The sequence below is a fragment of the Mytilus californianus genome, unplaced genomic scaffold (genome assembly GCF_021869535.1).
Source record: "Mytilus californianus isolate M0D057914Y unplaced genomic scaffold, xbMytCali1.0.p SCAF_10, whole genome shotgun sequence".
In the NCBI taxonomy this organism is placed as follows: domain Eukaryota; kingdom Metazoa; phylum Mollusca; class Bivalvia; order Mytilida; family Mytilidae; genus Mytilus; species Mytilus californianus.
Genome location: NW_026262582.1, coordinates 58656744 through 58684178, shown reverse-complemented (window position 1 = coordinate 58684178; position 27435 = coordinate 58656744). Strand labels below are relative to the sequence as shown.

At 32.4% G+C, this 27435-nt stretch overlaps 1 protein-coding gene across 1 annotated transcript in view; it reads right to left on the bottom strand.

Moving 5' to 3' along the window:
- Positions 1–2199: 2199 nt before the first annotated feature.
- LOC127718903 (uncharacterized) overlaps positions 2200–27435 on the bottom strand; it is a 69624-nt gene continuing 44388 nt past the window's right edge. Inside the window, exons 10-23 of the mRNA XM_052224992.1 lie at positions 22348–22398; positions 21721–21765; positions 21220–21267; positions 19860–19925; positions 18352–18411; positions 17030–17080; positions 14527–14580; positions 12671–12760; positions 9350–9415; positions 8771–8800; positions 7022–7051; positions 5104–5264; positions 3776–3904; positions 2200–2339 (exon numbers count right to left, since the gene is read on the bottom strand). Coding sequence (XP_052080952.1) covers positions 2244–2339; positions 3776–3904; positions 5104–5264; positions 7022–7051; positions 8771–8800; positions 9350–9415; positions 12671–12760; positions 14527–14580; positions 17030–17080; positions 18352–18411; positions 19860–19925; positions 21220–21267; positions 21721–21765; positions 22348–22398 — 977 coding nt within the window. The 3' untranslated portion in view covers positions 2200–2243. The remainder of the gene's footprint in view (positions 2340–3775; positions 3905–5103; positions 5265–7021; positions 7052–8770; positions 8801–9349; positions 9416–12670; positions 12761–14526; positions 14581–17029; positions 17081–18351; positions 18412–19859; positions 19926–21219; positions 21268–21720; positions 21766–22347; positions 22399–27435) is intronic.

Genomic DNA, 27435 nt, shown 5'->3' with positions numbered 1-27435 from the left:
GGTATGTGGTATAAGGGAGACAATTCGTGATACGTAGTGATCTAATCAACGACTTCCTCCACACTTGAGGCGAGCATCCTACCACGAGACCACCACGGCGGTTTGATTTTTATGAGTACTTAGGAATTATATCTCATACTAAATTTGTTCAAATTGTATTTATTTTTGATTTAATAATTATTATGAACATGTATTACAAATAAATTGATAATTGCATATAACATATGTAATAGACTGGTCCTATCTGTTTATGTTTCTCGAACTTTTTACAAATAAAAAAAACAGGTACATCACAGATGAGGCGGATTTTGCTCTTTTTCATCCGTCCACACAACTTCCACCCTGTCTATTGAGAGGACATGCTGTTTCATCTGGTTTTTGTTTTTATATAATTAAAACGTAAAACAACATTTTGTTCTTATATAAACAAACAAACATTAGTTTTGTGTTCAACATTTCTATAAAGTTCGTTTTTTAGCCGCAACAGTTCGATGGTTTGAGCTATTGTTACGATCCTTAATCTGAGGTCTTAATATGGAGTTGTCTCATTGGCAGTCCTTATAAATCTTCTTATTTATATATTGGGTTGACGTATGTGCCACAGTGGATTGACCACCGTGGACGGGGCAGGGGGAAAAATCATACGATCTTTAGTGTATTAACTAAACAGAAATAAATTACGTTCGATCACTAAAACAAAATTACCTTTGCGAAACAATTGTTACGAAATAAAACATCCGTTTCAATAAGAAAATTCCGGAATAGTTGCTGAAATGTTGATGTTGAAAAACCTATATCACATGACATTATTCTATAGACTATTTTCATATTACCGACTTTTGACTCCGGAATTTAATATTTTTCGACAGGTTACCTACTCTGTGGTAGGACATCCTGGTACTCTGTCAGGTGAGAGCGACCAAAAATAGTAAAATCAAACGTATAATTGGTGCAATTTAGGGAGAACGTTTGCTGTTTTCCGATGATTTTGTTGTGCTTAGAAAACATGTAACAGTTAATTTCCCCCCATATTGTACCGATTGTAAGCTTGATTGATTTTACCTCTTTAAGTTGCTCTTACTTGACCGAGTACCAGGATGTCCTACCCCATAGTAGGTAACCTGTCGAAAAAAATGTAAACTCCGGAGTCAAAAGTCGGTAATATGAAAATAGTCTGTTACGAAAAAGGGTTAGGTACTGGTCGATTTCCGGGGACAATACAACAACAGATTATGTTTAAGAAATCAAACGCCAGACGTTACGTCTACATTAGACTCATCAGTGGCGTTCAAACAAAGAAGTGTGAAGGCCAAATCAACCAAATTTGCAGAGCATTGCAAGTAAAGAATTCTGCAAAAGAATGCCACACTCGGCCGAGGCGATAGATGCCTGGAGTTTAAAAAAAATATTTTTGAGTAATTCAAAACTTTTATAAACTGCAACTCAAAATAATTGTATAAAAAAAGTAATTTACAAAAATACCGAACTTCAAGGTAAATTCAAAAAGAGGAAGTCCATAAAAACTGACAAAATCACACTTTAGCCTATATCAACCAACGGAACGAATGGAAAACAACTGTCAGATTCCTGACTTGTTACAGGCATTTTATAAAGAAATTGTGGGTTAAACCTGGTTTCATATCTAGAAAAACAGGTTTTATATCTAGCAAAACATCCCACTTGTATGACAATTGTTTATAGTTTCGTTATATTGACAAAATTGGGTGAGCAACCAAAGCAGACATAATAGGTTAATGTGGCAATAATTGAAATGAAATGGAATGTTTTAAATAAATTTTCACTCCACCGAAAAAAATTGACCACACGTTTCTTCCCCCCTTCTTATCCCTCCTACGTTTATTGATCCCAACACTAATTTTTGACGTTCTCACGTGCCTTTTGTGTGTAAAATGAAATCGAACACAGAAAAACGGTCTTTGTCGGAACTAAAGTATTACAAGTGGACATTTCCGGGAATCCAAGTACAGAATATATGTTTAAATGCTGGTCTTCTTAATCCAGCGATATTGTTCTTCCTACAAATAATAACATGATATATGGATCGTCTGGATGATCGAGAATACCAATATGCCGATATTTATCCATAGTTAATTGGAACATTTCTGTTCAAAACTGAATAATGGGGTTCACGGGAAGCAAAGTAACACCGATGGCAAAACGTAATAAACAACTAAAATGTTTCCCATCTTTGCCATTTATTTCTTCAATTTATATATCAGATTTTATGGATGATTAATTACATAGTAACTGTCTGCTTTAGGGTCGGTAAATAGAATGTGCTCTACGTGTAGGTTAGTGGTGCAATTTTCTGTAACAACCTGAAGAGAAACACAGATAATAAATATGAATAAAATGATGTGGAAAATACTGTTAATTAATATAAGTCAGTATCCTACCAAACAGTAAAAACCAAGACATATAGAGGTCAACATACGGTCTTCGGCCAGTCTCTAGTCTGTCTTGATATCGTAACACATGAGAATGTATGGCGATTGAAGCACGCGTAGCAAAAGATGCTTATTCTCTTACTTTAATGAAAATAAGAATATAAAATATCGAGTACTGAGTTTGATTTTTAGAGTCATTTGTTATCGAAATAACAAACCAAGTATTGTGATTGGTTCTTCTTCTTCTTCTTCTTCCGATTACGGGAAAGACTCCGGTGCCGGAGTGTGGAATATCCCGGTTATCGAAATAACAAACCAAGTATTGTGATTGGTTCTTCTTCTTCTTCTTCTTCCGATTACGGGAAAGACTCCGGTGCCGGAGTGTGGAATATCCCGGAACTGTGGCGCTATGTACATTGATTTCAGAGTCTTACTCAAAATTGTATGACCGTATGTAATGTAGAGAAAAAAAAATCATCTTGACTATCTTAAAGTAAACTGATACGATTCATGTTAACTTATTAATAGAATTTGAATAAATTTGTTCTCGAAAGTTGTCAATATGACATTTTAAAATATCTTAAAATATTGTCTTTATTGGTGCTAACATTGATTTCGATCTCAATAAGTCAAATACATAACTAAACATAAATTGCTATCCAGTATTTCACTCTTAGGGTTATCCACGCCGTCGATATTGATAGTTTTGCATTGCACAAGGTCATATTTTTTTCTCAAACTGCTTAAATGACCAAGTATTACATTAAATTCATTGGAGTTTTCATGAATAATATTCTGGTCTGTGAAAACATGGTCTTATTATTAGTTGGAATTTGGGATTTGAACTACCTTTCAGTAACTTCGAGTACTCTTGGATCGGAACTTCGTTTATTGTTGGTTTGTTTTGATTTTTTGTGCTTACCACCGAACTGATAAGTCAAGCTTTTTTCAACAGATTTTATAGTTTGTTCTAATGTTGTCATGCTACACCACTGTCCAAGGTTAAGAGGAGAATTGAGCTCTCACAAACATATTGTTTACCCCTCCACATTCTTTGCGTCCCGGTTGATAGCTAGGAGCATGTAGTCCCGTTTGTAGCTGTCTGACATACTGATTGTTTTTTATTTAATGCTATTTGCTTATACACTGTATTGTTTTTAATTTATTCACATTTTGTTATCCAAGCTTCTTTTTAAACTTTCTATACTGTATGGAATTTGCACCTTGCTGCAGAATGCCGTGGTTTCTTTTTAAAATCCTTGTACTTTTTTGTTTGGATGAAAGTTTCTCATTGGCAATCATATCACATCTTCCAATTTGTATACCAGTAAATATTCATTTTCAATCTGAATATTGACATTTCTTACTTTGAAGTGGTCTGGTCCACATCCAATAAATATTCCAGCATCGCTGTTGGTCTGGCTAGTGTCTAAAAGTTTGCCAACAAAACGAGCTACTCCAGTGTAGTGTGGGAGATTCTGACACGCATCTTTCATCTAAAAGGAAAAAGGGTTAGATAATGAGGGTCTGGATGGGGTTTACAGAACAGAGAATAATGGTAAAAACAATAATGAATAAATTAAAGAATAGAGAATAATGGGTTGTGGTTGATAAAAGAATTTGGTAATACAATACTGATTACAGAAATGAATGATGTAAAGAAAAAAGAAATCCTATAATAACAGAAAAATTCATTATAGTAAATCAAATCAATTTCATGAGAATTTTACAAAATAAGCGTTATTTTTATTTTTAAAGATATTAATAAAAGAAATTCAAGGAATACAGAAATTAAGGACCTCTATGTCATGTATGTAAGTGATATAACTTAAATGTAGATCATGTACTTACCGATGGACAATAATTTTTGTATTGTCTTAGCCAGAAGACATTTACCAATCATCTTTCGTGTGAGGCAATACCTCTACTGGATATGTATCAGCAATCGATTTTGAAAGAAGTAACACGACGATTCCCACAAGGAGAGCAAGAACTGCTGACGCTTTGAGGAAATCCCCTCCCCCGATTATTGGTGGGACTTGTGTCGTTCATTTTGTGTCATTTTTCAAGGTGTTGTTTTTTTTTATTGATTGTTAGTTGTCTTTCATCCCATATCTTTAGGCGTTTGGTCATGGTGCCGCATGTTGGTAGTTTTTTGAGAAAAGTGTAAGGAAAATGATTGTTGGAAGAACGGACGGACGGACTAACAATGTGATTGCATCATAGTAGGGTTTGATTTAAATACATTTATATAATTATTAAAATCATTAAAATACCGAAGTACTTGTAAATAGGCACACTCAGAGAGGGTAATAGTAAAACGACAAATGACTAGATTTCCTTGCGGACAACAGATGTCCCTAGAATACCTTTAATCATGTAAGCTCATGTCCGAAAGTTTTGATAGTCAAAAGTACAAAACGTTAGCGAGTATTAAACCCCAAAAGGCCTCAATAAAACAGTAAAAAAACGTCTTTGTTAAAATTTGTCCCATGGAGTTGAAAATATAGTCTGGTGCATAATTTCATGGACTTGATATTTTGTAAAACATTATGTATCATTTGGTCTTCTAGGGCTTTGTGCTGCATCATTGCATGGTCAGATTAATAGTTGTTGGTTTAATGAAACTATTTGGAAATTATATTCAATTATTCTAACATTCTTTAAAAATTAGAGCAATAAAAAAAAATCTCACCTTTTGACCTGGTGATAAATCTGTCAAACGATAGGCTAAGTTGCAAGCAGACTGAACAAAGTAAATTGCTGGACTATGAATGCCATCTTGGCATTTAGAGGTCTGTCCAACTACCGTATTGTGAGCAACACCAGTCAACGTTTTCACAGGATCGCAGCTAGCTGCAGATACATGACAATGTTTAGTATATACATGTGTATTTACTAGTATGAATGTTCAATTTACTTATCAATTATACTTAGCCTTTCTTTGCCAAATTCGTTTCTACACATATCTAGTTAAATTTATGGGTACGTTCTTTTGTTTTATTCAAATCCATATTCTATTCAGTACTGCCATTGGTTTCTGATGAGAAATCATATAGTGATAATAAAATAAAACAGTGCAACCAACTAGTTAAACGTCAACATTCAAAAGTTCGCCTTCCGACCTCTGATTATAGCGAACGTTTTAAAGATAAACACATGTGTTTAATTTACGTTTGAACTTATGTGCTAATGACGTAAAACCCAGTGACCAAACAAACATTTTACTGATGTAAAACAGGCGTCCAATAAGTATTATGCTGGAATCATGACATCCTTATCATGGCATCTAATTCTGATAAACAATTGTTTTACGCATATGCGTAAAACTTTCGCCTTATAACTGTTACTTCTCATCCGTGTTAACACACATACATGTAATACACCTCTAGATGTCGTTGAGTTGTCTCGTTGGGTTGCTGTATCATTGAAGTATATCCCACATCTTCTTATATTCAAAATGAGTATAACATATATACAATCTTGGAATTTGTGTTTGAGAATTGTTAATTTATGTGTATATCTAAGTATCTAATGACTATGTCAGCAATAAATTGAACGAAACTGAAGAAAAAGGAAATGAAATCTATACGGTAAGACGCCATGCGCGACAGGCAAAAAAATATCAAAAAGTGAAAGTTCGAAAATGCCAATTCACAATCTCCAATGCGTGAAAAATAATACTTCGGAAATCTTTCTTCGGAAAATCGCAATTTATAATTTTCCATTCCCTTTTACTGATAAGAGCTTCAAAGGCGACTAGAAACGCATATCCAAAATACAAATTGATTTCTTGACCACTATATTAAACTGGACCGTAGAGTTCATTACTTTCTTTCTGGACAATGTTGGTTCGTTATTTGTCTTTATTTATATGCTTATTTTGTTTTGAAGGGTTCAGATGTTGGTGGTTGGCGTGACCTGTGTACTGTCCTACATTTGTGGTAATTCTTGTTTTTCATTTTCTATATTATTTTTGTGGTGTCCGTCTCTATATATATGTGGGATAATTCTTATATTCAAGAAGTGGTTGGTCATTGTTGCGAGCGAAAAAAAAACTTGGTTTTCACTTCAAAATCACGAGCAACTTAAAATAGTTCGTTTCTCTGTGTGTGTTGCATTTTAGTGTTGAGTTTCTGTTGTGTCGTTGTTTTCCTCTTATATTTGATGTGTTTCCCTCAGTTTTAGTTTGTAACCCGGATTTGTTTTTTTTCTCAATCGATTTATGAATTTCGAATAACGGTATACTACTGTTGCCTTTATTTAAGGCATAATAAATGGACTTCGCAATTTCATTACTCGACAGTCACGCTCAGTATTTGTAATCGAAAGGTGCAAACGTCGAAGAGCAACAAACCAAAAATAACACACAAAAGTGTCCTAAATTAAGCTGCGGAACACTCGTGTATCTCGGAGATAACCTTGAAAATTAAAAAATGATGTATCATTTTGTACACTGTAAAATTTCTTTTAAATCATTTCCACAATAAATCATGAAATAATCATGATCATGAAAAATACAAAAGCGATCGGATTAGTCCAGCAGCAACGGCTAGTCATAGACCAGACTTCCGTTTATTTTGTTCAATGAAAATATATCATAATCTATTTACCTGCTATAGTCTGGGCTATTGTTGTTGGAACTGAAAAAATAAATAAAAAATATTGGCACGTGTGTTTCTGCAACAACATCTAACAATTACAAACAAAACTGTGTCTCTTTAAGGTATATAAACTATATATTGGCGGAAGATTGCCCAGATAATGATAATATAAAACGTATGATACCAGAATAGTCGTCTGATCTGTTCATTTACCAATTGTGTTCTATCCCCTATTGTGACATTTAAACCCGTTTTGATTTTCATGACGGGTAATGCATACATATCAGGAGACGCTTCGGTTTAAGGATCGAGACCGTATGTATGGACAGGGCAAGTATCTTCTGCTGTTCAATGTATCTCCCGCTAGCTTAATCCAAACCATACAAATGCTGTCATACGATTAATTTTTTCATTCATGAAATATGATAAATTATTTAACTTGAGTTGTTTGAGTGGTATAGTGGTTGGAACTGCAACATAAAGAAAAATATACAATCTTCATATTCGTGTTTCGTTTAAAATGTATCAGGAGAAAACTTTGTAATGTATAATGACAGAGCTGTTAAATCCAGGAATACGGTATGGGTAATTATAAAGGTTCTGTTTTGTTATTCAAGGACAGCTTATGTAGTAGATTCTACAAAACAAATAATGACATATTTCATTTCACAGACATTTCACAGACATTTCAGCATGCAATTCACCTGCGGGTTTTGGTTGTCATTGCTCTCCAATCTTTATTTTTTTACCATATGTCTTTCACCCTAGGTGTTCTATTTTTTATCCACGACATTTCAGGATGCGAATTATCACCTAATTTATATTTGAAATGAACAACAAGAGCGATGCAAAGAGAAGGACAGTAACTGAATTCTTTTCAGATGGCTCTGATTTCATTCCCGGCGGTTCATTTGCCAAAATATTTAGTTTTCCGTACTGTAGACTGTTGTTTATGTGATCGTCTTTTTTCCATTGAGGTATGCTGCGGTTGTCTTTTCTATGTTTAGCTTTTTTTTTCTCACAATGTATATAATATACTGCATGTGCACGTGTTGCTGGAATGTTGCTATATAAATGAAATTCATCTCTATGTCTTTACGTTCTCAACCGACCCTCCTTGTCAATTTCTAGATGTTAGTCAAATTATGATAATCACTTAAAATCTTTCTTCCAAGGTCAAGATGACGGAAACGATCTACATCGTTACCAAACTTTTAATAATGATAGCATTGATTGATTGGTAGTGTTCAACGCCACTTCACTATATCGAGGTGGCCTGATGTTATTGGTGGAGGAAGCCCGATTGCCCGGATTGTTAGAACTAGGGTACCCAAACCAATAATAATGACATGATATGTATGATAACGAATTCTAGATACCAGAATAGTCGTCTGATCTGTACATTTACCACTTGTGTTCTATTCTACTATTGTGACGTTTAATCCAGTTTAATTTGCATGAAAGTTGATGCATACATATCAAGATACGATCCGTTTGAAATTAATGCGATCTCCTAAAGCTTTGTTTAAATCTTGATTTGTATCTGCTTCAAAGGATTTATTTGATTTGAACATCGCTAAACAAATTTATACTCAGATAAGCTCGGAATAGTTTAAGGAAAGACGGATCGAGACCGGATGCACGGATAGGTCAAGTGTCTTCTGCTATTCAATGCGTCTCCCGATAGCTTAATCTAAACCATACAAATGCTTTCATACGCATAATTTTTTCATTCATAAAATATAATAAGTTATTTACCTGGAGTTGTCTGAGTGGTAGTGATTGGAACTGCAACACAAAGAAAAATATACATTCCACATGTTCATACGTGAGCAACCCAATGGAAAATTGTATTGGTGAAGGAACTGCTTATTCCCTGCTGCTTAAGCATGGAATTCACCAACGGGTTTTGGTTGAGCTATTACTCCTCAATCTTTTATTTTTTTACCATTTGTTTTTTGGACTAGGCGTTCTATGTCTTTTCTACATTACAAGATATGACTTATCACCGGATTTATATTTAAGATGAGTAGAAAGAGCGGTGTAACGAGAAGGACAGGAACTGCATACTCTTTCAGATGGCTCTGATTTATTCCCTGTTTTTAGGTTCATGTTGCCAAATTTCAGTAGTGGTTTGTGGACTGTTGTTTGTGTTATCATTTTTTTTATTGCGACATGATGTCGTTGTCTTGGCGATGTATAGTTTTTTTTTATTACAGCGTTGGTATCATCCTTATTTTTATCTCACAAAATGATTCAATCTGGACACTCCTGGATCTTAAAAGATTATAATAGGAAGTTAAGCGATGGATTTTTATATACTTGTGCACATCTTACCTGTTGTGTCAATGGTAACAATGTTCTTTTTCCAGCATTGACATGTATTTACTGAAGAATGCATTGCTGTAAAAATAAGTACAATCATAAATGATCAGTTTGAATATAATTGAATAGTATCCTATTATACCAAAGCACTTGCAACTTTGTGGTTGGTACATGTACACTTAGTAATTTAAAATCAAAAAGCCAAAAGAACGATAAGATCGTAGTAATAGACCAATTATGTCTGTTTTGTTTTGTTCACACATTGTTGTTTATATAATGGAATTTTATGAGACTATCATACAAGTGAGAGGTTTAGCTAGCTATAAAACCAGGTTAAATCCACCATTTTCTACATAAGGAAATGCCTGTACCAAGTCAGGAATTTGACAGCTGTTTTCCATTCGTTTGATGTGTTTGAGCTTTTAATTTTGCCATTTTATATGGGATTTTCTGATTTTCTGATTTGAATTTTCCTTGGAGTTCGGTTTTTTGTTTTTTTTACTTTTTTTATATCTGTAGGATGCCAATTTATCATATATTTAGTACTAAATACAGCAATTTAGTATATCTGATACAGGTTCTTTTCTCCAGTCTGTATCATTTACCCTGTATCGCATACCCCATATCGCATAGCTAAACCCGTATCGCATACCCTGTATCGCATAGCTAAAGCCGTATCGCATACCGGGCGTGACGTCATATATCGAATGACGTCAAAGTTGGACACATGACGTCCAGTTGGCGTACTTCCTTGCATGATACGAAATGTAACCACATTTTATTAGAATTTCAGAAAAATACCTGCAAGAGAAAATGGGTCATTTATGACAATGATTCAGACTAGAAATTTGGAAAATGATCAAAAGACCCATTCTCTCTCCACTATTATTTTGTTTAAACTACATGTACATGTGTTAACTTTGATGCAATCGAACTGAGGTAATAAAAGTATGGAATTTATAATTTACTATTCTATACCTTTTGTATTAAGTAGCAATACTTCATGTATGTACATTGATACTTTTCCTTAATAGCAATGTTCACTTCAAAATCTCAATTATTTTGAATAATGTAAATATTAAAAGTGGTTTTAACAAATTAAATGTACATGTATCATTATGAGGTTCCAAATGGGAAAAAAACAAATTTATAAATTACATGCATCCAAAAGAGGGTAGGAAAGAAATTTTGACACCAAATACTTGCTAAACAAAATAAGTAATTTATGCCAGATTACGACTAGAAATTCTAATGATGGATTATTTTAACAAATGACTAGATTTCTCTTTTAGTTATTAATTTGTTTTTGCTTTAGAATATGATCCTTGATATGATATTGTTGTTCTGTTTATTAGATCAAAAATAAAATGTGGTTACATTAATATTTATTCATCAGTATCAGCATCATAGTTTCATTTGTGGAAATTCCAACTCTAATATTTAGTTCGAAGTATACACATATTTAGTGCAGCAAAATTGGTACCATGTCGAATATGTGGAGTTCATATATATATATATAGGAATTCCTCTGTTTGTCTGTCCTTACTCTTTGAATAGATGGTGCTAGGATGAAAAATTGTGTCCTGCATTTTTTTAGTTGTAATCTCTGTCCTGCCTTATTATTTTTCACTCCATTCGGTCCTGCCTTTTTTTTTATTAGTTTATCCTGACTTTTTTTACATAAATTGTCATCCTGCCTTTTTTTTTGCAAAGTTGCTCATCCTGCCTTTTATTTTACTCAAAATTCCTGTCCTGCCTTTTTTTCAAATTTCATCTTAGCCCTCGGGACTGATATTGGTTCCTCTTGGTGATACAGCAGGCGATACAGATTTTGCTATGCATTATTCTATATGTATCACTGCAAGACACGTTATTTCGAACCAACATTGGAAATAGTAAAACCGTATGATACCATTTTTTTTTATCAAGAAATGTGTTTTTTGTACCAGCAAAAAATCATACGATATCATTGTTTTTTTTAAAGACATGTTTTTCGACAATATTCAACAGGTACGCTCGAAACCAAAATATTTAAGAAGCCAAATTTAGTTTTGAATTTGAACAAGTCTGCGAAAAGAGTTTGAATCTGTCTACAATACATTTCCCAAATATTCAGTCAAGTTTTCAACAGATTTCTTTTTTTCTAAATTCCAGTTATTTTCAGGATACACATTTGTTTTTTGAGTTGGTGTTGAATTGTCATTTTCATGTTTTTTTATTTTTATTTTTTGGAATGCCTAAAAAAAAAATTTTTTTATTTTCACATTCCAAACATTTGATTTCCACCACCAATGATGAGACATCAAAATAATTACGGTATAATTTAATTTTGTAACTGTTCTTTACACGTATAAACTTTATGGAGTATGTACACTTTATTTTGTCTATTCTCATAATAAGTTTCACCACTTGCTCATTCATGCTATATTTACCGAATCTTTATAGCGACAATAAATCTAATTTGCCAAACAGTAAAACTGTTTTTGCCAACGTGGAACTAAATCCAGTATAATCTGATAATTCTCTTTACAACAACAACAATACATACATTATTTACCAATCATGGCGCCCAAAATGAGCAGAATAATTACAATAGAACTTTTAGACATAAGTAAACCACAAATAGGTTAAACAAAGTATAACATGATTAGTTTTGATTTAATTGATTAACATCTAATATCAAAGTAAATGAAATAAGTTATTTGTAATAATAAAAATATATAATGTGACCCATTGTTCGTTATTCTGGATCCTTTACTGGATAGCACACCACTATGTATTATCATTATTTTAATTTAAATCAAATGTAAATAACGTAAATGCATATATATGATCATATATATCTATAACTATAAAGTAATCTAATTTAATATTGTATTTCTGTTTTTATTTAAAACCTATAATAATTGACAAATTATTTTCAAAATGTTTTTATCTTCATTTCCCATTAACCAAATAAAAAAAGATCTGTTAGGAAGTTTTGAAACATTTTTTTTTACTAAATATTTTGCATTAACCAAAGCTTGACACGTTAAAACTGAATGTTTCTCATTTTCTCTTTACATGTGGGTGTTACGTTTTAATAAAACTCGATTAAAAAGATAATTTAAAATCATTTTGAGTACGCAGAACATTTTTTGTTTCTCTTTCAAACGCCTGATATGTTTTCCCTTTTTATAGTTTATCTTGTCTTTTGCTTTAATGTTTATTTTTGCGCTTGACTTTGTGTTGAATGTTGTAATAATGCTATCGACATTGATATAGTATAGTGTTATCGTTACATCAAAACAAAGTAATTTCAGACAAATTTACATTTTCCTTCTAAAGACTTACCATTTTTTATTTCTTCCGCTAAACGATAAATACACAAATAGTTATATTGACCCTGATGATCAGTTGGAATCTGGCGTAAGTTATTCCATACTAGAAAAAAAGTTTAAAAACATCACATGTGAGACAATGCGAGACAAATTGTAACTGTAATGAAAAATTGGAAGTGCGAACCAATAAAGTGAAAAAGTAATAACCATAGGAAGACCAGAAAGACAAATAAAAGAACGACGGGCCATCGAGGTCAAATGTTCCCCCCCGATCGCCAAACAGTTCCTGTTCCTCTAGTGACACCTGTTATGCTGCTTATGATACGTAATCATTCCGTGATATGTCCAACTGAATACATAATTATAAACATAATTTACAAATCGTGTTCACTTTAATCACAAAGATCAATGTCACAATGGCGTCCGTAAAAACGAAGCGATTACATCAACTTTACAATTAAGAACATATGAGCATCTTGTAAGCAATAGCCCGCATTATATTAAACGCAAGCTCTGCAATATCGCATATATTTTGAGACAGTAGTCTATATGGAGGCGCTATTAAAATGTTGATTATAAAAATGGTAAATTCACATCAGGAAAATCAAAAAAAATCATGTTTTTCATCAGTAACGTTGTCAATTTATAGGTGAAAGTATTGGTATGAAAAAAAAAAATCATAAAATATATCAGGCTTATAACTTAATATGCTAGACCGTAATATATCCGTGATACCCATTTTATAAGTTCAATAAAATATATGCGATCAGCATAGATTAGTCACCAAATAGTAAATAACTCAGTTCATGTCGAGTTCTTGATGTGCCTTGAACGTGTGAAGCCAAGCTGCATCTATGGTTTCCAGTATTTTAAGTTCCACGAGACAGACAGACGAGATCAATATAGTCACCAAACTTCGAATAATTTGTGGAAAGTCCTAAATTGTTTTTCATTGCTCTTAAGTAGCCCCTGTATGAAATCTTCTTCGTATGTATGAAGGATAATGATGATGAGAAGAGTATCAATGTTTACTTTACTGCGAAAACTAACTTTTATTTATAAAAAAAAACACGTTCAAAATATTTAAAAAATGTGTTTGCAAAACCAATTAAAAAAAGTGAAAGACTTTGATGTTTCCAATTTCAGAGAAAATGTTATTTGAATAAGACCCATCTTTTTGAATATACGTTTGAACGTTTAGATTTCTTTCTATCTGCATTTCATCTAAGAATGAGACTGATATAAAGAATGGTGGAGAAGTCACATGTCTGGCGTACAAATGCAAAAGCCTGGCATATTTCATGAGTTTGTCTTAATATTACATGAGACAAGGTACTTTATTGATCTTTGCTTTTTTTGGCAATTCGCATCGCGCCTAAAGTAGATGTTTTTAAGTAATTTGGTTGCCGATAGAATTGATGTTGATACTAACTTAAACAGAGGTTTATTGGACCTTTTTGCAGACCTAGCAATATTGAATTGATTGTGAATACATAAATATACACGAATCCAGTAAAGATTCAAGACGGAAGATCCAAAAGAATTTTAAACTTACATGGTTTCGTCTAAATGACTTCTTTAGTACATTTTGTTGCTGTGTATGTTGTCTTTTTGACTGAATTGCCAATGCAAATCAAGTAAATGCTTTGTTGTAATTGACATGTAAACACGATATTGTTCGATGCCCTGTATTTGTGGACAACTTAGTAATCTTTGGTTCCGCTTAGATTTTAAATTTGTATTTGCATGGATAAATTCAACCTTTAACATTTTTGAAAGATTTGCAAACTGTGTTGCTGAAGGTGAAGATGCTGATACCGAGGCGGAGGAGTAGATTATGGAAGTAGATGATCCATATATGATACTTACCAAATAGATGTGTATGACAATGTTGGTTCCAGTTTGTATAATGCGCTAGAAGACCTGCAAATGTGTTTATAATAATTATAAATTGTTTTACATTATTTAACTCTAGCAACGAGTGTCAATATTCGAGCATGAAGAACTTATTCCTTCGAAGAGCTTGTATTTGCCACAGTTTTCGGTGAGGTTTTTCATTGCTTAATATCTTGATTTTTTTTTTACAGAATTCGTCGTTGCTTGTATAACGTTGATATTCTTCTTCAAACTTATACATAACTAATCGCAGATGAATATGCGATCAATATTTTATAATCAGATCTATGTTCTACTCGAGATGACAATAATTAATTGTGCATTCATAAAATCCTGCTCTTCAAATGTTTTGATTTGAGAGCTCCTGATGCAGGTAATTAAACAAAATCGCTTACGTTATTCATAAAGTATATTTTCGTTTACCAGCACGGGATTGATACCACTGCTGATTAAATATCATCAGCTCAGTAACGTCATCAAGGTTCGCTACTGATATGATTTATACATACTTTTCAAAATTTCCTTGAGGAAAAATTAAGAAATTACTATAGAACTAAGTTTCGAAACACCCTCAGGCAATGTTGACCTTAGCAAGTCCCTTTTGGTAATATAGCTCCTAGCATTTGAACGCTTTCCTACATCCCAGGGACTCTTTTCACAAAAAATCTTACGACTAAAATTGATCGTAAGTTATACTGAAATGATCATGACTTACAAGTGTTTTTACTCGTAAGATTTTTTGTGAAAAGAGTCGCTGGCTTTAAAATGATTTTGATTAAGCGTGTCTTATGAAGGTAATTCCGGAAGTGCATTTCGTACGCACGAAATTTATAAAGTGTTATTTTCATATCAACATGTAAAGAATTGTTTTTACTATGTTGTGTTATTGAAAGAAAGATTCATAGGGGTTTGAATTTATCGTGAATTTACGACGGCTTGGCCCTTTGTGCTAAACATTAAAATATCAGCATAAAGGGCTGAACCGTGGTAAAATCAACATAAATTCAAGTCCCCACGAATTATTTCTATTCTAATAGGACAAAGGCAGTAATTCTTTTTGATCAAAGCGCTCTTGGTGAAGGGAAATGTTTGCTATTCCCGTAATTGAACACACTATTAATATTGACCAAAAAGACGAAGAAATATGAATTAGTGACATGCTTAAACGATTTACAATAACATACTAGATAGGATGAATCTAATTAGATATCTTACTTTCATTTAAGAAGATTGGTTTTCAATATCTCTTTCAGTTTCCCATTCGTACTTTTTCCCGTAAAAAGTTTACATTCTAACGTTCTAGTCCAATGACGTCATTTACACCATCTGACCTGGGGTAAGTCATTCACAAAAAGCGAGCGACTTGGGAGTAAGATTGGAACCGCGCCAAACAATCAATGACGATGACGATCAGCTGACATATCAATATATTCAGGTTTTACTAAGAGTGTGTACTCAAAGCGTTTGAAATACGTCATATTAGAATTAATTTTTTGCAATTATTAAGGGAGTAACACTTGGTAAAAGGAGAAAAAAGGGCGAAAGATACTAAGGGGACATAAATAACTCATACTTCGAAGAGAAACTGACAAAACCATGGCAGTAAAATATTACAAAAAGACAACAACATTCCACAAAACACTAAGTAGAAAACTAAAGATTGAGAAACACGAACCTCACAAAAAATCGAGGTGTTGAGAGGTCTCTATAAGACAGAAATGCATCTGTAAGTGTCAGTGTCATCGAATGCTTTTATACATTGTCGTGAAACAGAAATAATATAATCTGTGTTACTAAGAACAACATTAACGGTTCCAATTTTTGTGCACCAGATGCGCGTTTCGAAATTAAGATATCAGCATAAAGGGCTGACCCGTGGTAAATTCAATATCAATTCAAGCCCCAATGAATTATTTCTATTCTAATAGGACAAAGACAGTAATTCTTTTTGATCAAAGCGCTCTTTGTGAAGGGAAATGTTTGCTGTTCCCGTAATTGAAAACACTATTAATAGTGACCTAAAAGAAACTCCATTTGCGCGTTTCGAAATTAAATATCTCTTCAGTGACGCTCGTGGCAAAAATTTTGAAAATCCAAAACTTAGTAAAAAATGAAGATCTAACAAACCAAAAGAACAAAATGTATAGTCAAAAGCCGAGCAAGGAATCAGAGATTTGCATGAGGGAGATATATTTCCAATTAAGAACCTGGGAAAATTTTATGTATATTGATAAAAACTGTTGACACAAACGTACCAAATTCAAAAGACAATTTTAAACAAATGATGGCATGATTAGTTGCTATTCGGAAAATCAGGAAATCACATGCAACTGTGTGTTTTTTTTTTAAATAAACAAACTTAAACAAAACTAGAAGAGTCATATTAAAGATTAATCACATTTAACAAGATAAATTAAACAGCATTTCTTAAGACTCCGCTGAAGTTATTAGGTATACTAGATATGCTGATACTTACTACCAAAGTGTCTTTCACAATGATCTGACTGATACTTGTAAGATCGTAAGGCTAAAGTGGAAAACAATAAATGTAACACATATTCAATTTAAAATCTTTTCGGTCAGATCATGTTTTCATATTTGATTTGACCTTTCATTTTTTAGTCCACTGTTGTGTCTTATGTGGGAAAAACGTGCGTCTTGCGTAAAAACATATAATCCTGTAATCTTTGATGAGTTTTTAAACTGTAATCTGTTCACATGCATAAATAAGAATCAAAATGTTTGGTATCATAAAGAATAAATCAAAGTGCTCAAATTAAGTCAGAAAAAAATTAACATGAATTTTAAAAGGTTTTGTAATGTAACAACAATTTTATATATTTTATAAACATAAAGTTAAATGTTATTTAAAGCAGTCGATTGCTGTAGAATACAGTTTTGGAAGGGTTGATACGATATCGAAAATGTTTTTTAAGCTTTGCCATCGAAGCACATCTTAAAATAACATAAGTTCAATTGTATTCGAATGGGACTTGTTGTCATGGAATGATAATTCTAATTTTCTTTTTTTTACGTTTAGTAACGAATGTTATGCTTATGTAATTTATTATTCTTCAACATAAAGGAACATTATGGTGATTCATCAAAAGTATCATTTTATATCAGATAACAACTATCTTAATAATTTCATCCTCACTAGAACAAATAGTATATGGGGTATTCATTCATGACACAAAATCAGTACATGCACAGCAAATTACACACAAAAAGCAAAGGGACAGTGCTTTAATTGCTGTTCTTCATCGTAAAGTCACAGTGAGGCCTTCAACACAAAGGAAAACAATTCTCACCTCACAGCAATTTTAAGACGGCCCTTAGCACCGGTATGAAGTGGAAGATGAAATGATAACTGTTTCTTATTCTAATTCAAATGTCCGATTCTCATATCTGAGCTCCTTTAACTCTGTCATTGTATTTGATATATATCATTACTAAACAGAACCCTTAAATATAACCATGTAATTGTAAACATTTTTTTAAGAGTTCAATATACCAAATTATTTTAACTTTATATATCTCGTAATAGTGTGATTTTGTTTGACAATAAACTCAAAGATTTTTAGATATTTCTAAAAGTTCTTCCATTGGCAAAATAAATTTCTTCTTGAATCAACACGAATGTTCTGTTGAATCAAATACAAATTTTGTAAGTGTTTTATTGGATTAAGTTAACAAATATAATTTACAAAATTTATACAACTGATTATCAAACCGTGACTGCTTCAATTCACAATAGCTATCATATGAAATTGTTAAAGTCGTAAAAGTTATACTCACGCCAGTGGGTGTATGAACCACTGCATTCGCATTGGTCTCTATTAAATTTGTGAAATTTGTCTGGAACGACAAAATAGAAACAAATCAGGAATTCCTTTAACAGTTTCAATCTTCAACAGCCTATGTTTGTAACAGTGTCAATCTCCAAAAGTCTATGTTTATAATAGCGTCAATCTCCAACAGTCTATGTTTATATTAGCGTCAATATCCAACAGTCTAGGTTCATAACAGCGTCAATCTCCAACAGTATAGGTTTATAACAGCGTCAATCTCCAACAGTCTATGTTTATCACCATGATGAAATAGTATTGTCATATTTTGTTTTTATGGAGTAGGAAGAGGCCAAGGCATTCAAAAACATGATTCAAACCAGGATGGACAACACCACAACCAGACGAAAAATGAAGAAACAACAAACACCACATAAAAACTTAATTTGAGCAACGGGAACCCAAGCGAAATAGAGGGGAAACTTGCATCCTCTGGACGGGTAAGACGTTCCTGATTCAATGGTGGAAAACGTTGAGTTAATTTATATCTAGCTAAAAGCTGATGATAAAATCAATTAGGTAAAATTCATAATCGAGAGGGTCGACATTGTAATCACAAGATCGGCGCGAATCAGAATCATAAAAAAAATATTAAGACAAAACTATATAGAACTATATAAGAGTGCTCGTATTTACGGAAAGATATTTTAAGCCAATTTCAACTAACACCAAATAAGATATATGTAAAAAAATCGAAATTATTCAAAATCATGAAGGAGCCTACTTTCACTAATCTAAAAAAAATGAAAAAAATAAAGTTTCAGATAAATTAATCTAATCATAATCTCGGATATAATCATATTGCACGGTAAATGAGTAATTCCATTTCAATGGTAATTGAAAGTCTTATAACTCTAGAATGACAAATTGGATGATCTTCAAAATCAAAAAGAAACTTACTTTCACAAATCCATACATGGTTTGAACTAAATTTATTCAAGCGTACTCGAGTAAGTGCTCGATATTTGAAATCTACCTAAATATGAGTGTTAAAGTCAACTCTTACATAGCATAACATTTACTTTTGTCAACCCCAATAATATTGTTAAGTTTGATGTAAAATGGTACAAATATACTCTAGTCAATGCGTGACATGCGAAAACGTTAGTTTAATCTGACAAGTGTCTCTGGAACAACAAATCAAAAAATGTTGAATTCAAAGGGATTTTCTTCACTAATCCCAAAAACATCATTAAGTTTCATGTTAATCAACTCCAGTATACTTGGGTTATTGTGCGATTTGTTAAAAAGTGTTATTTTAATCGTGCATCAATGATGAGTCAAATGTAAACGAAAAGCAAATATCTTAAATAACTTGTTTAATTTGTTATTGTCATAAGCAACCATGTTCAAAATGGTGGTATTAACAACTTGCGATCGTCCTTTTCTGAGTAAATTTGCACTTAAATCGTTAAATTAATCAGAATGCACTTAAATGTAACTACAAGTAAAACATACCATTAACTATTTGTGCTGCCACATGCCTGCATTCCGGCCTTCGAATGTTGAATATCAAGTCCCAGACTAAAACAACAGTCATCATTTATTAAATATATCTATCAATTTTTTCATGAGAAGAAAACCATGATGTTTTGTTCATAACATTATCTAGTCTAAATATTCATGTATATAAATATATAAAGCCGACAAAGAAAGGCATTACTCGAAGCTATAGTAGGCCGCTTGACACAGTACAACCTGTATTGCCACAACGTCATTGAAACAAAACGTAAAATAACAAAAATACCGAACTCCAAAGAAAATTTCAAAAAGGAAAGTCCCTTAACAAATGAAAAAATCAAAACCTTTAACATATGGAAAACAACTGTCATATTCCTGACTTGGTACAGACATTTCCTTATGTAGAAAATGGTGGATTAAACCTTGTTTTATAGCTAGCTAAACCGCTCACTTGTATGACAGACAAGGAGTGGTTCGAATCCCGCTGAACATCTTTCGAACAAAATCATAATCCTGGTATTTTTGAAGAGTTTTTTTTTTTTTTAGATTTAACATTGTTTAGCTAACTTCATACAATTTCAGGCGAAGTATATATAAATTATGGTGCCAGTCCTGTATATCAAGGTTATCCAATGGATAATAAACGTCTGTCGTTCAGTTGGGAAATATTTATCTTTTAAATCGGATACTTCTCGTTTTTGGTTTGTTTTAAGAATATGATATCCTTTACTTTGGATTCCTTTTGTGCACATTTAGGGTTATTTTGCTTACTGATATTTTTGGACTTCCCTGATGAAAAATAAAATTTAGAATGCATAATTTAGTGCTTCAGATTAGATTTGCTATAATGTGAAATGAGTAATGTTTCTTCTTGTTAGATGTGATATGATGTAAAATGTGCATCACATTTATCGTTTTATAATAACCGGTAACATCATGCAACATTTTGAAAAAAAGTGTTTGAACCAAAAGTTGTGCGTAAAAAATAAAGCTGATTAAGATTCCCGTAAAAGTTGTTTTCTCTTATCTAACTATAATACATCGAGATTACGAGAATGACTTTCTGAACGTGGCAGGTGCGTTGATTCTTATATTGATTGACTAGGATTGTCAGCTTTTCTACCGAATGTCGGTGGTTCTCTTCTGGCACTCCGGTTTCCTCCACCAAATAAAAACTGACCGCCATTAACTAGAACAATATTGTTGTAAGCGGAGTTAAACACCGATCAATCAATCAATCAATATAATGGCTATGTTAATTATGCAGGGATATAATAATGTGAATGTAAATCAGTTGCGTTTGAGAATTATGATATAAACACATTTTCTAAGTTACCCTCTATACTTTTCAATATACCTTGAGTATCTGGCATGCATGGACTACTGTTAATGCCATTTAACAATTCTATAAAGATAGCAAATAAGATATTAAACACCTAAAATAATTCAATAAAAAAAAATTATTCAAGCTTTTTATGATTTAAGAGTGCGCCATTATGAAAAGTTTTTGTTATGATGTAATTCTTCTCTAAATTTATTGACATCAGATTATTTTCATTTAAGTAGGTTATGAAAGGGTCCATACACACCCACACGCACTACATTATAAGATGAATCGTTTCGAGAAATTAAAGATGATTAAGGACTTTATAGTACGTTAGCGACAAACGCGACGATTATATATTACTTTTTATCAAAATTTCCATTCTTTAGTGATTGCATATCATTTGCCCTGCTTATATACACTATTACTTACACACGATAATGCCGTCAAAGGGTTCTTTATATATTTTCACAAAAACTACTGGGTGATATGAAATTAGCTGTAGTTTGACTTCAGGTAAATAAATCATTTTACCTGTTATTTTTCCGTTCGCATTGTGATTGTTACAGCCATCGTATACTGAAAAAAAATAGTTTCAACTTTACATACGCAATTTATTAGTGTACATATTAAAAGCAGAAGTTTTCTCTGCACTTTGATTGGTCTTTTATTTATTTGTAGCAAATATTTAAATACCAGTGATTTTTCAATATGCTGTCACTTTGGAACAAAATAATGACCATAATGACCTTCTGTCCTAATTAGTAGACTTTTTGTATTTCAAATTGTATTTGTCATATCCCATTGTAACGTTTTTCCTGCACTTTTTGTGAAAGTTTATCAGACATCTGCTTTCAAATCAGTCCAAGTACTGTTTGTAACGACTGCCAAAATTTTAAACCGTTACAAAAATTGATAGTAATACGGCGTATTTTTCTGTAAAAAGAACTGGTCTTGTTTGTGATGCCTACACACATTTCACACGATATATTGAAAAGTGTGTTTTATGATGTTGTCTATACAATGTCACAAAAACTCCCTTTATCTATACGCCAGCCTTTTATGTTATCGTAGGTAGATGAAAGATAATAAAAAACATTTAATTTTTTACCATCGTCAAGTATAAAACATATGGAAAGAATATCCAGATTTTTAATTTACCTTGTTTGATATTAAACATAGTCGACACTGGAGCGCTTGTAGTTGGTTGATCTGAAATTTGAAGAAAAAACATATAATGTACTGAAACCAAACCCAAAGAACGTGTTTATCATTTATTAGTTTGATTCATTCAATCCTAGGAATATGCATTGATTGGAAGGTTTTGAAACTGCATTAATTAAAAAACAAAAGGGTTTTATTAACAGAAATTTTCCTTTTAAAAAAACCTGAGAGAATCGAATCAGAAAAAATCCTTGTAGTTTAGTCCCTGACCAACTGCCAATCAGTGATCACGGCACAATAAAAGTTCGGAACAAAAATCCCTTTTTCGTGCTTTTCAGACGATAAGTTACGTAGACAGTTTCCCCATCCTTTATCTGTTCATGAGGAATTATATTTTGCAAAGAAGAAAAAAAAACAGCTTATATAAGTAACTTCAATTATGTGTACTTTGTGTATCGTATTAAATGCTTCGTTTTGGTTATGTTCAGCGAAACCATGAAAAGCTCAATGCATGTGCATTTCACCGAAGGACAACACCATTATAATCCCTAACTAGAATAAAGTTTTTGATCAATATCGTATCAAAATAACATCTTGTCATTTAAATGTTGTATTTAAATCTTTAAATTCATTTGTAGAGCTATCGTTTTATAATTCCACTGTTAATGGCGATATGTGAAGTAATTGAAATGTTACGCCTTCAAAAGAGACAAACAAAAGAACCACCAAAATATGGACACAATTTGTGAAGTAATTGAAATGTTACGCCTTCAAAAGAGACAAACAAAAGAACCACCAAAATTGTGTCCATATATCATAACTTGGTGCTGGCACAAAATGTGGCGGGGTTAAACTACTTTTTGTCCTATATCTGTTGAGGTATTTATACATCCCCAGTTTCTAGTTTTTGGTTTCGAGTTAACGTTAACCATAAATGCACTTCAGACGTACAAAAGAGATAATGTGTACGTGCTAACACTACTGTTTTTTGTTGAATTCAAGGATATATGTCAAAGAAATAAATGTCACAATGAAAACCCTCTACAGTTACTGGCCTAAGACTGATATTTTCTTATTTCTCCTATTTTCCGAAAAAAGTACATTTTGTTATTTTTTTTTCACACGGCAAAAAGAGGGGCGAAAGATACCAAAGGGAAATTCAAACTCATAAATCAAACAGTATACAAAACATAACAAAGAAAACTATAGACTGAGAAACACAAACTCAACCAAAAAACCGGGGATGATATCAGGTTCTCCTGAAGGGTAAGCATATCCTTCTCCACATGTGACACCCGTCATGTGGCTCATGTAAGTTAAGACCCATAGATAACTCTAATACGTTATGTCAAATTGGAGTAAAAGAGGACGGGATTATGGTTAAGACAATTGAAATTTATCAGGCGTCATCTGTGAAACAGGTATTACATAACGGTCAACCAACTCGTGATTGCATTCGTAAAATGTTCGAAGTGATTATTTCAACTTCATCATATGAAACTCTTGATTGATAACTTCCTCGTAAGTAGCAACCCTCTATCAAAGGAAATCATAGTTGGAAATGTAAGCTTTGGAATATAGTATCAACTGGGAGATATATACTCCATATGCAGGCGCTTCTAGAATGTTGCTACACTGAAATTGAAAGTTCACAATTGGGAAACTGAAATTATCTCTTATGTCGTTAATTTTTCTTCTCAATCGACCTTTATTGTCAATTTCTTTATGTAGGTCAAGATAAGAGGCAGACCTAAGTGTATGTGTTGTATTCTTTGTGTGAAACCATGAGGGTTCACATATATATATTGGTTTATGCTGTAGTCTTTTGGAATACCGAAAATGCCTACTGTCTTTTCGGAATACATCTGTTCTTTTCTATGGCCACCTGCGTAATAGGTAATGAATTGATCTAATGACTATGTATTAAACAGTTGCTATAGAGATAAGTGTTAATCGAGACTGATTAATATCGTACATCAATAGATAATTAGATTAGAGTCGCATATGTTAAGGTTTCTGAAATACAAGCTGCGTTCACATTGGAGATCAAGTAGATTTTAAGCGAAATAGTGACGGTCAATGGATAGGGCGTTTTTACGATTTTCAAACTGAGCCATTTTAGCGAAATTAAAAAAAAAGAGTAAGTCCGTTTAAGCAGCAATTAAAATTCTACGTCCAGGAAAGGTGGGAACAATCAAGGTGTTTCTAAAATTGTTCCTAGTTTGATTAAAATAACAAAAACGGAATTATTATAATCACATATTATTAAACTGGTAAAATATTGGAAAAAAATTAATTAAAACAAAAAGAAAATAAGTCAAAGAAAAACAAATTGAACCTAAAAGAATCGTTGAGGTGTGAAAAATGCAGATATAAGATGCTACAAAAAAAAATATTTTTTAATATATTTTAGCGGTGTCTTGACGATTCTGAAAGAATAATTAAATGTTTGGGCTTGATGTTTGTGATGTCGTTTAACAGAAATAATTATCATGCATATGCAATAGCAGTGGTGAAACTAATACTAATACAGAGTCAGAAATAAAATAACAAATGTCTTTTATGGAGACTGAGTGATGATAGATACAGTCAGAGATAAGACAATGAATTTCTATTTATAGTAATTAAGGTTCTACATTTTTTTCAAACTTAAATATAAATAAGGAAACAAAGCAATAATTATAATAAATGACAACTAAATGAAATCAGGTAGTTAGTTTTCTCGTATGAGTTGTTTTACATTGTCATTTCGGGGCCTTTTATAGCTTACTATGCGGTATGGGTTTTGCTCATTGTTGTCATTGTTGAAGGCCGTACGGTGACATATAGCTGTTAACTTCTACATCACGTGGTCTCTTTTTTTTATTTAGAAACCATACTTAATCTTATTTTAAAATACAAGTAAACTCTGGAAATTACGACGAAATTTAAAGGCACATTTTATGTGTGTTAAATTCAGAAATTACAAGTCACATCGAAACAGTTCTGAAATGAATATGCGTTTGAGACCTTAAAATAATTCTAAAGATAAGAAAAGATTTACAGAAACTGAGTGATTTTCTTTGGAGTTGAGGCGATGACTCACTATTTATTTAAAACTTATGGTCAATGAAATAAAACAATTTGAGGTTTGATATATTCCTCGATGTTTGGCATTGAAAACTATCATAAATTACTACCGGTATGTGGTTTGCGAGGATAGATTAGCAATTGTCCAAAGACTTATAATAACAGGAAGATGAGTATCATCTATTCATGTTTTTTTTTTTATAAAATTAGAGATGCGTATGTTAATTTTTTTTAGGATAATGTGTGAGTTTTCCAAAGGACACGTGTGTCGACTTCCCTCTCCAAAACATATATATATATATATATATAGTTATAAATGGCAAAGTCAATTCTTTTGTTTTCGGTATGTGAAACAACCCACCTTCCCCTAAAAAAATCAGATTAAAAGTTGAAGTAGCTGGTGCACAAATTCATGTCCCACCTAAAGAGGAATCAGTGGAAGTTTCTGGGAATTCCGTCAATTTGTTTTAGTTGCAGAGGTCTAGAGCGTTTTTGGCGACAACTTAGTAAAAAATTATATTTCTTAAAATCAATATCCGTATAAAACGAAATTTTGTGAAAACTAATTTTGTATAAAGTTGAGGTTTAAAAATTGTTTCTACTCTAAAAGTCAGTTTTGAGTTTGTTGCCTGGGGTATAAATAAATTGAGATCAAGCATTTCTCGAATAGCCAATGACCAAACCATATAAACCAGTGTAATTGATTTTCCAAAACGGTCTTATTTCAGAATTGACAAATACGAATATAGCTTAGAAGTTTTGAACTATTTTCAAACTGGCTACAAACAAATAATCATGATTCATTTCACAAACTTCTTCAAAACACAGACTGTTTTCACATTTACATTTCGACTTTAGCCATGAAGCTACCTCTAATTTCCAAAATAGCACCTCCAAATGGAACCATCAGTGGTTGCCTCTTATTTAGCATGTTGCACAATCTAATCTAAATATAGATGTTTTCGTTATCCTCATATGCTTATATGTACGAGCACGCGAGTTAAGATAGATCTGAGTTTTAATCAGATTGCATGTTGTAATGGTATGATCGGAAGAGAGAGGGAGGGGAGAGAGAGAAATTATTTCTTTAACAAGAAAATTATACCCCACATAGAACAGTAGCTTCATTAAAAATCCATATCAGTTTAATTTTTTACATTTTAAATTTAAAAATGAGGTAAAATCATGCTTCTGTATGTATCAGCTATCTGATCGTTCATGCCAAAACAGGGCCCGTATGCATAAAGCTACATAAGTTAAGAATTTCCTTAGTAAACACTTAAATAAAGGAAACTCCGCCCTTTTTACCTAAGAGGTATGCATAAAAAATCTTAAACTAAGTATTTCCTTAGTAAAATATTAGTTGGTTTAAGTCACGCCCACACAACTTAAGTGGCATGCATAAAACCCCTTATACTAAGAACACGCCTAAGATTATACTTAAGTATAAGGTACCCATAGAGCTACCTTAACTTTTCTAAAATATATAGAATCAGTCGAATGTATGCGTTTTTTGCACAACATTGATAGATTAGCTCCTATTTAATTGAATAATAATTATATTCAGTAATATTTCGTTTGTTTATTTCTAAATATTAACGATCATTGTAATTTTCATAAAATCACCTATAATCAACAAAATCAAGAGATAACAGATGGTAGTTTTATAATTTCATTCTACCTTTATTTCTCAATCTCGTTGTTGGTGTGTATTCCGAAAAGTACTCACAGTTTTTACACGCATGGAATTCATGCAATTATTTTTCTTTTGATTTGTTCGTGCCTGCTTACACAAATAACATAAATGTTAGATTGATAATATACAACGTCTGGTATCGATTGTAACTGTTAGTACAAAACTGTATGAAGGAAGGAAGCGATGAGGATCTTTCAGCATGCAAAATCCTGTTTTCTTGGGGGGGGGGACATCGGTTTAATTTTCAATTATATTGTTTTTTTCTACATATATTTGGCAAATTTCCCCTGAATTTGTTTCACTAACTGGGACAAAATCAA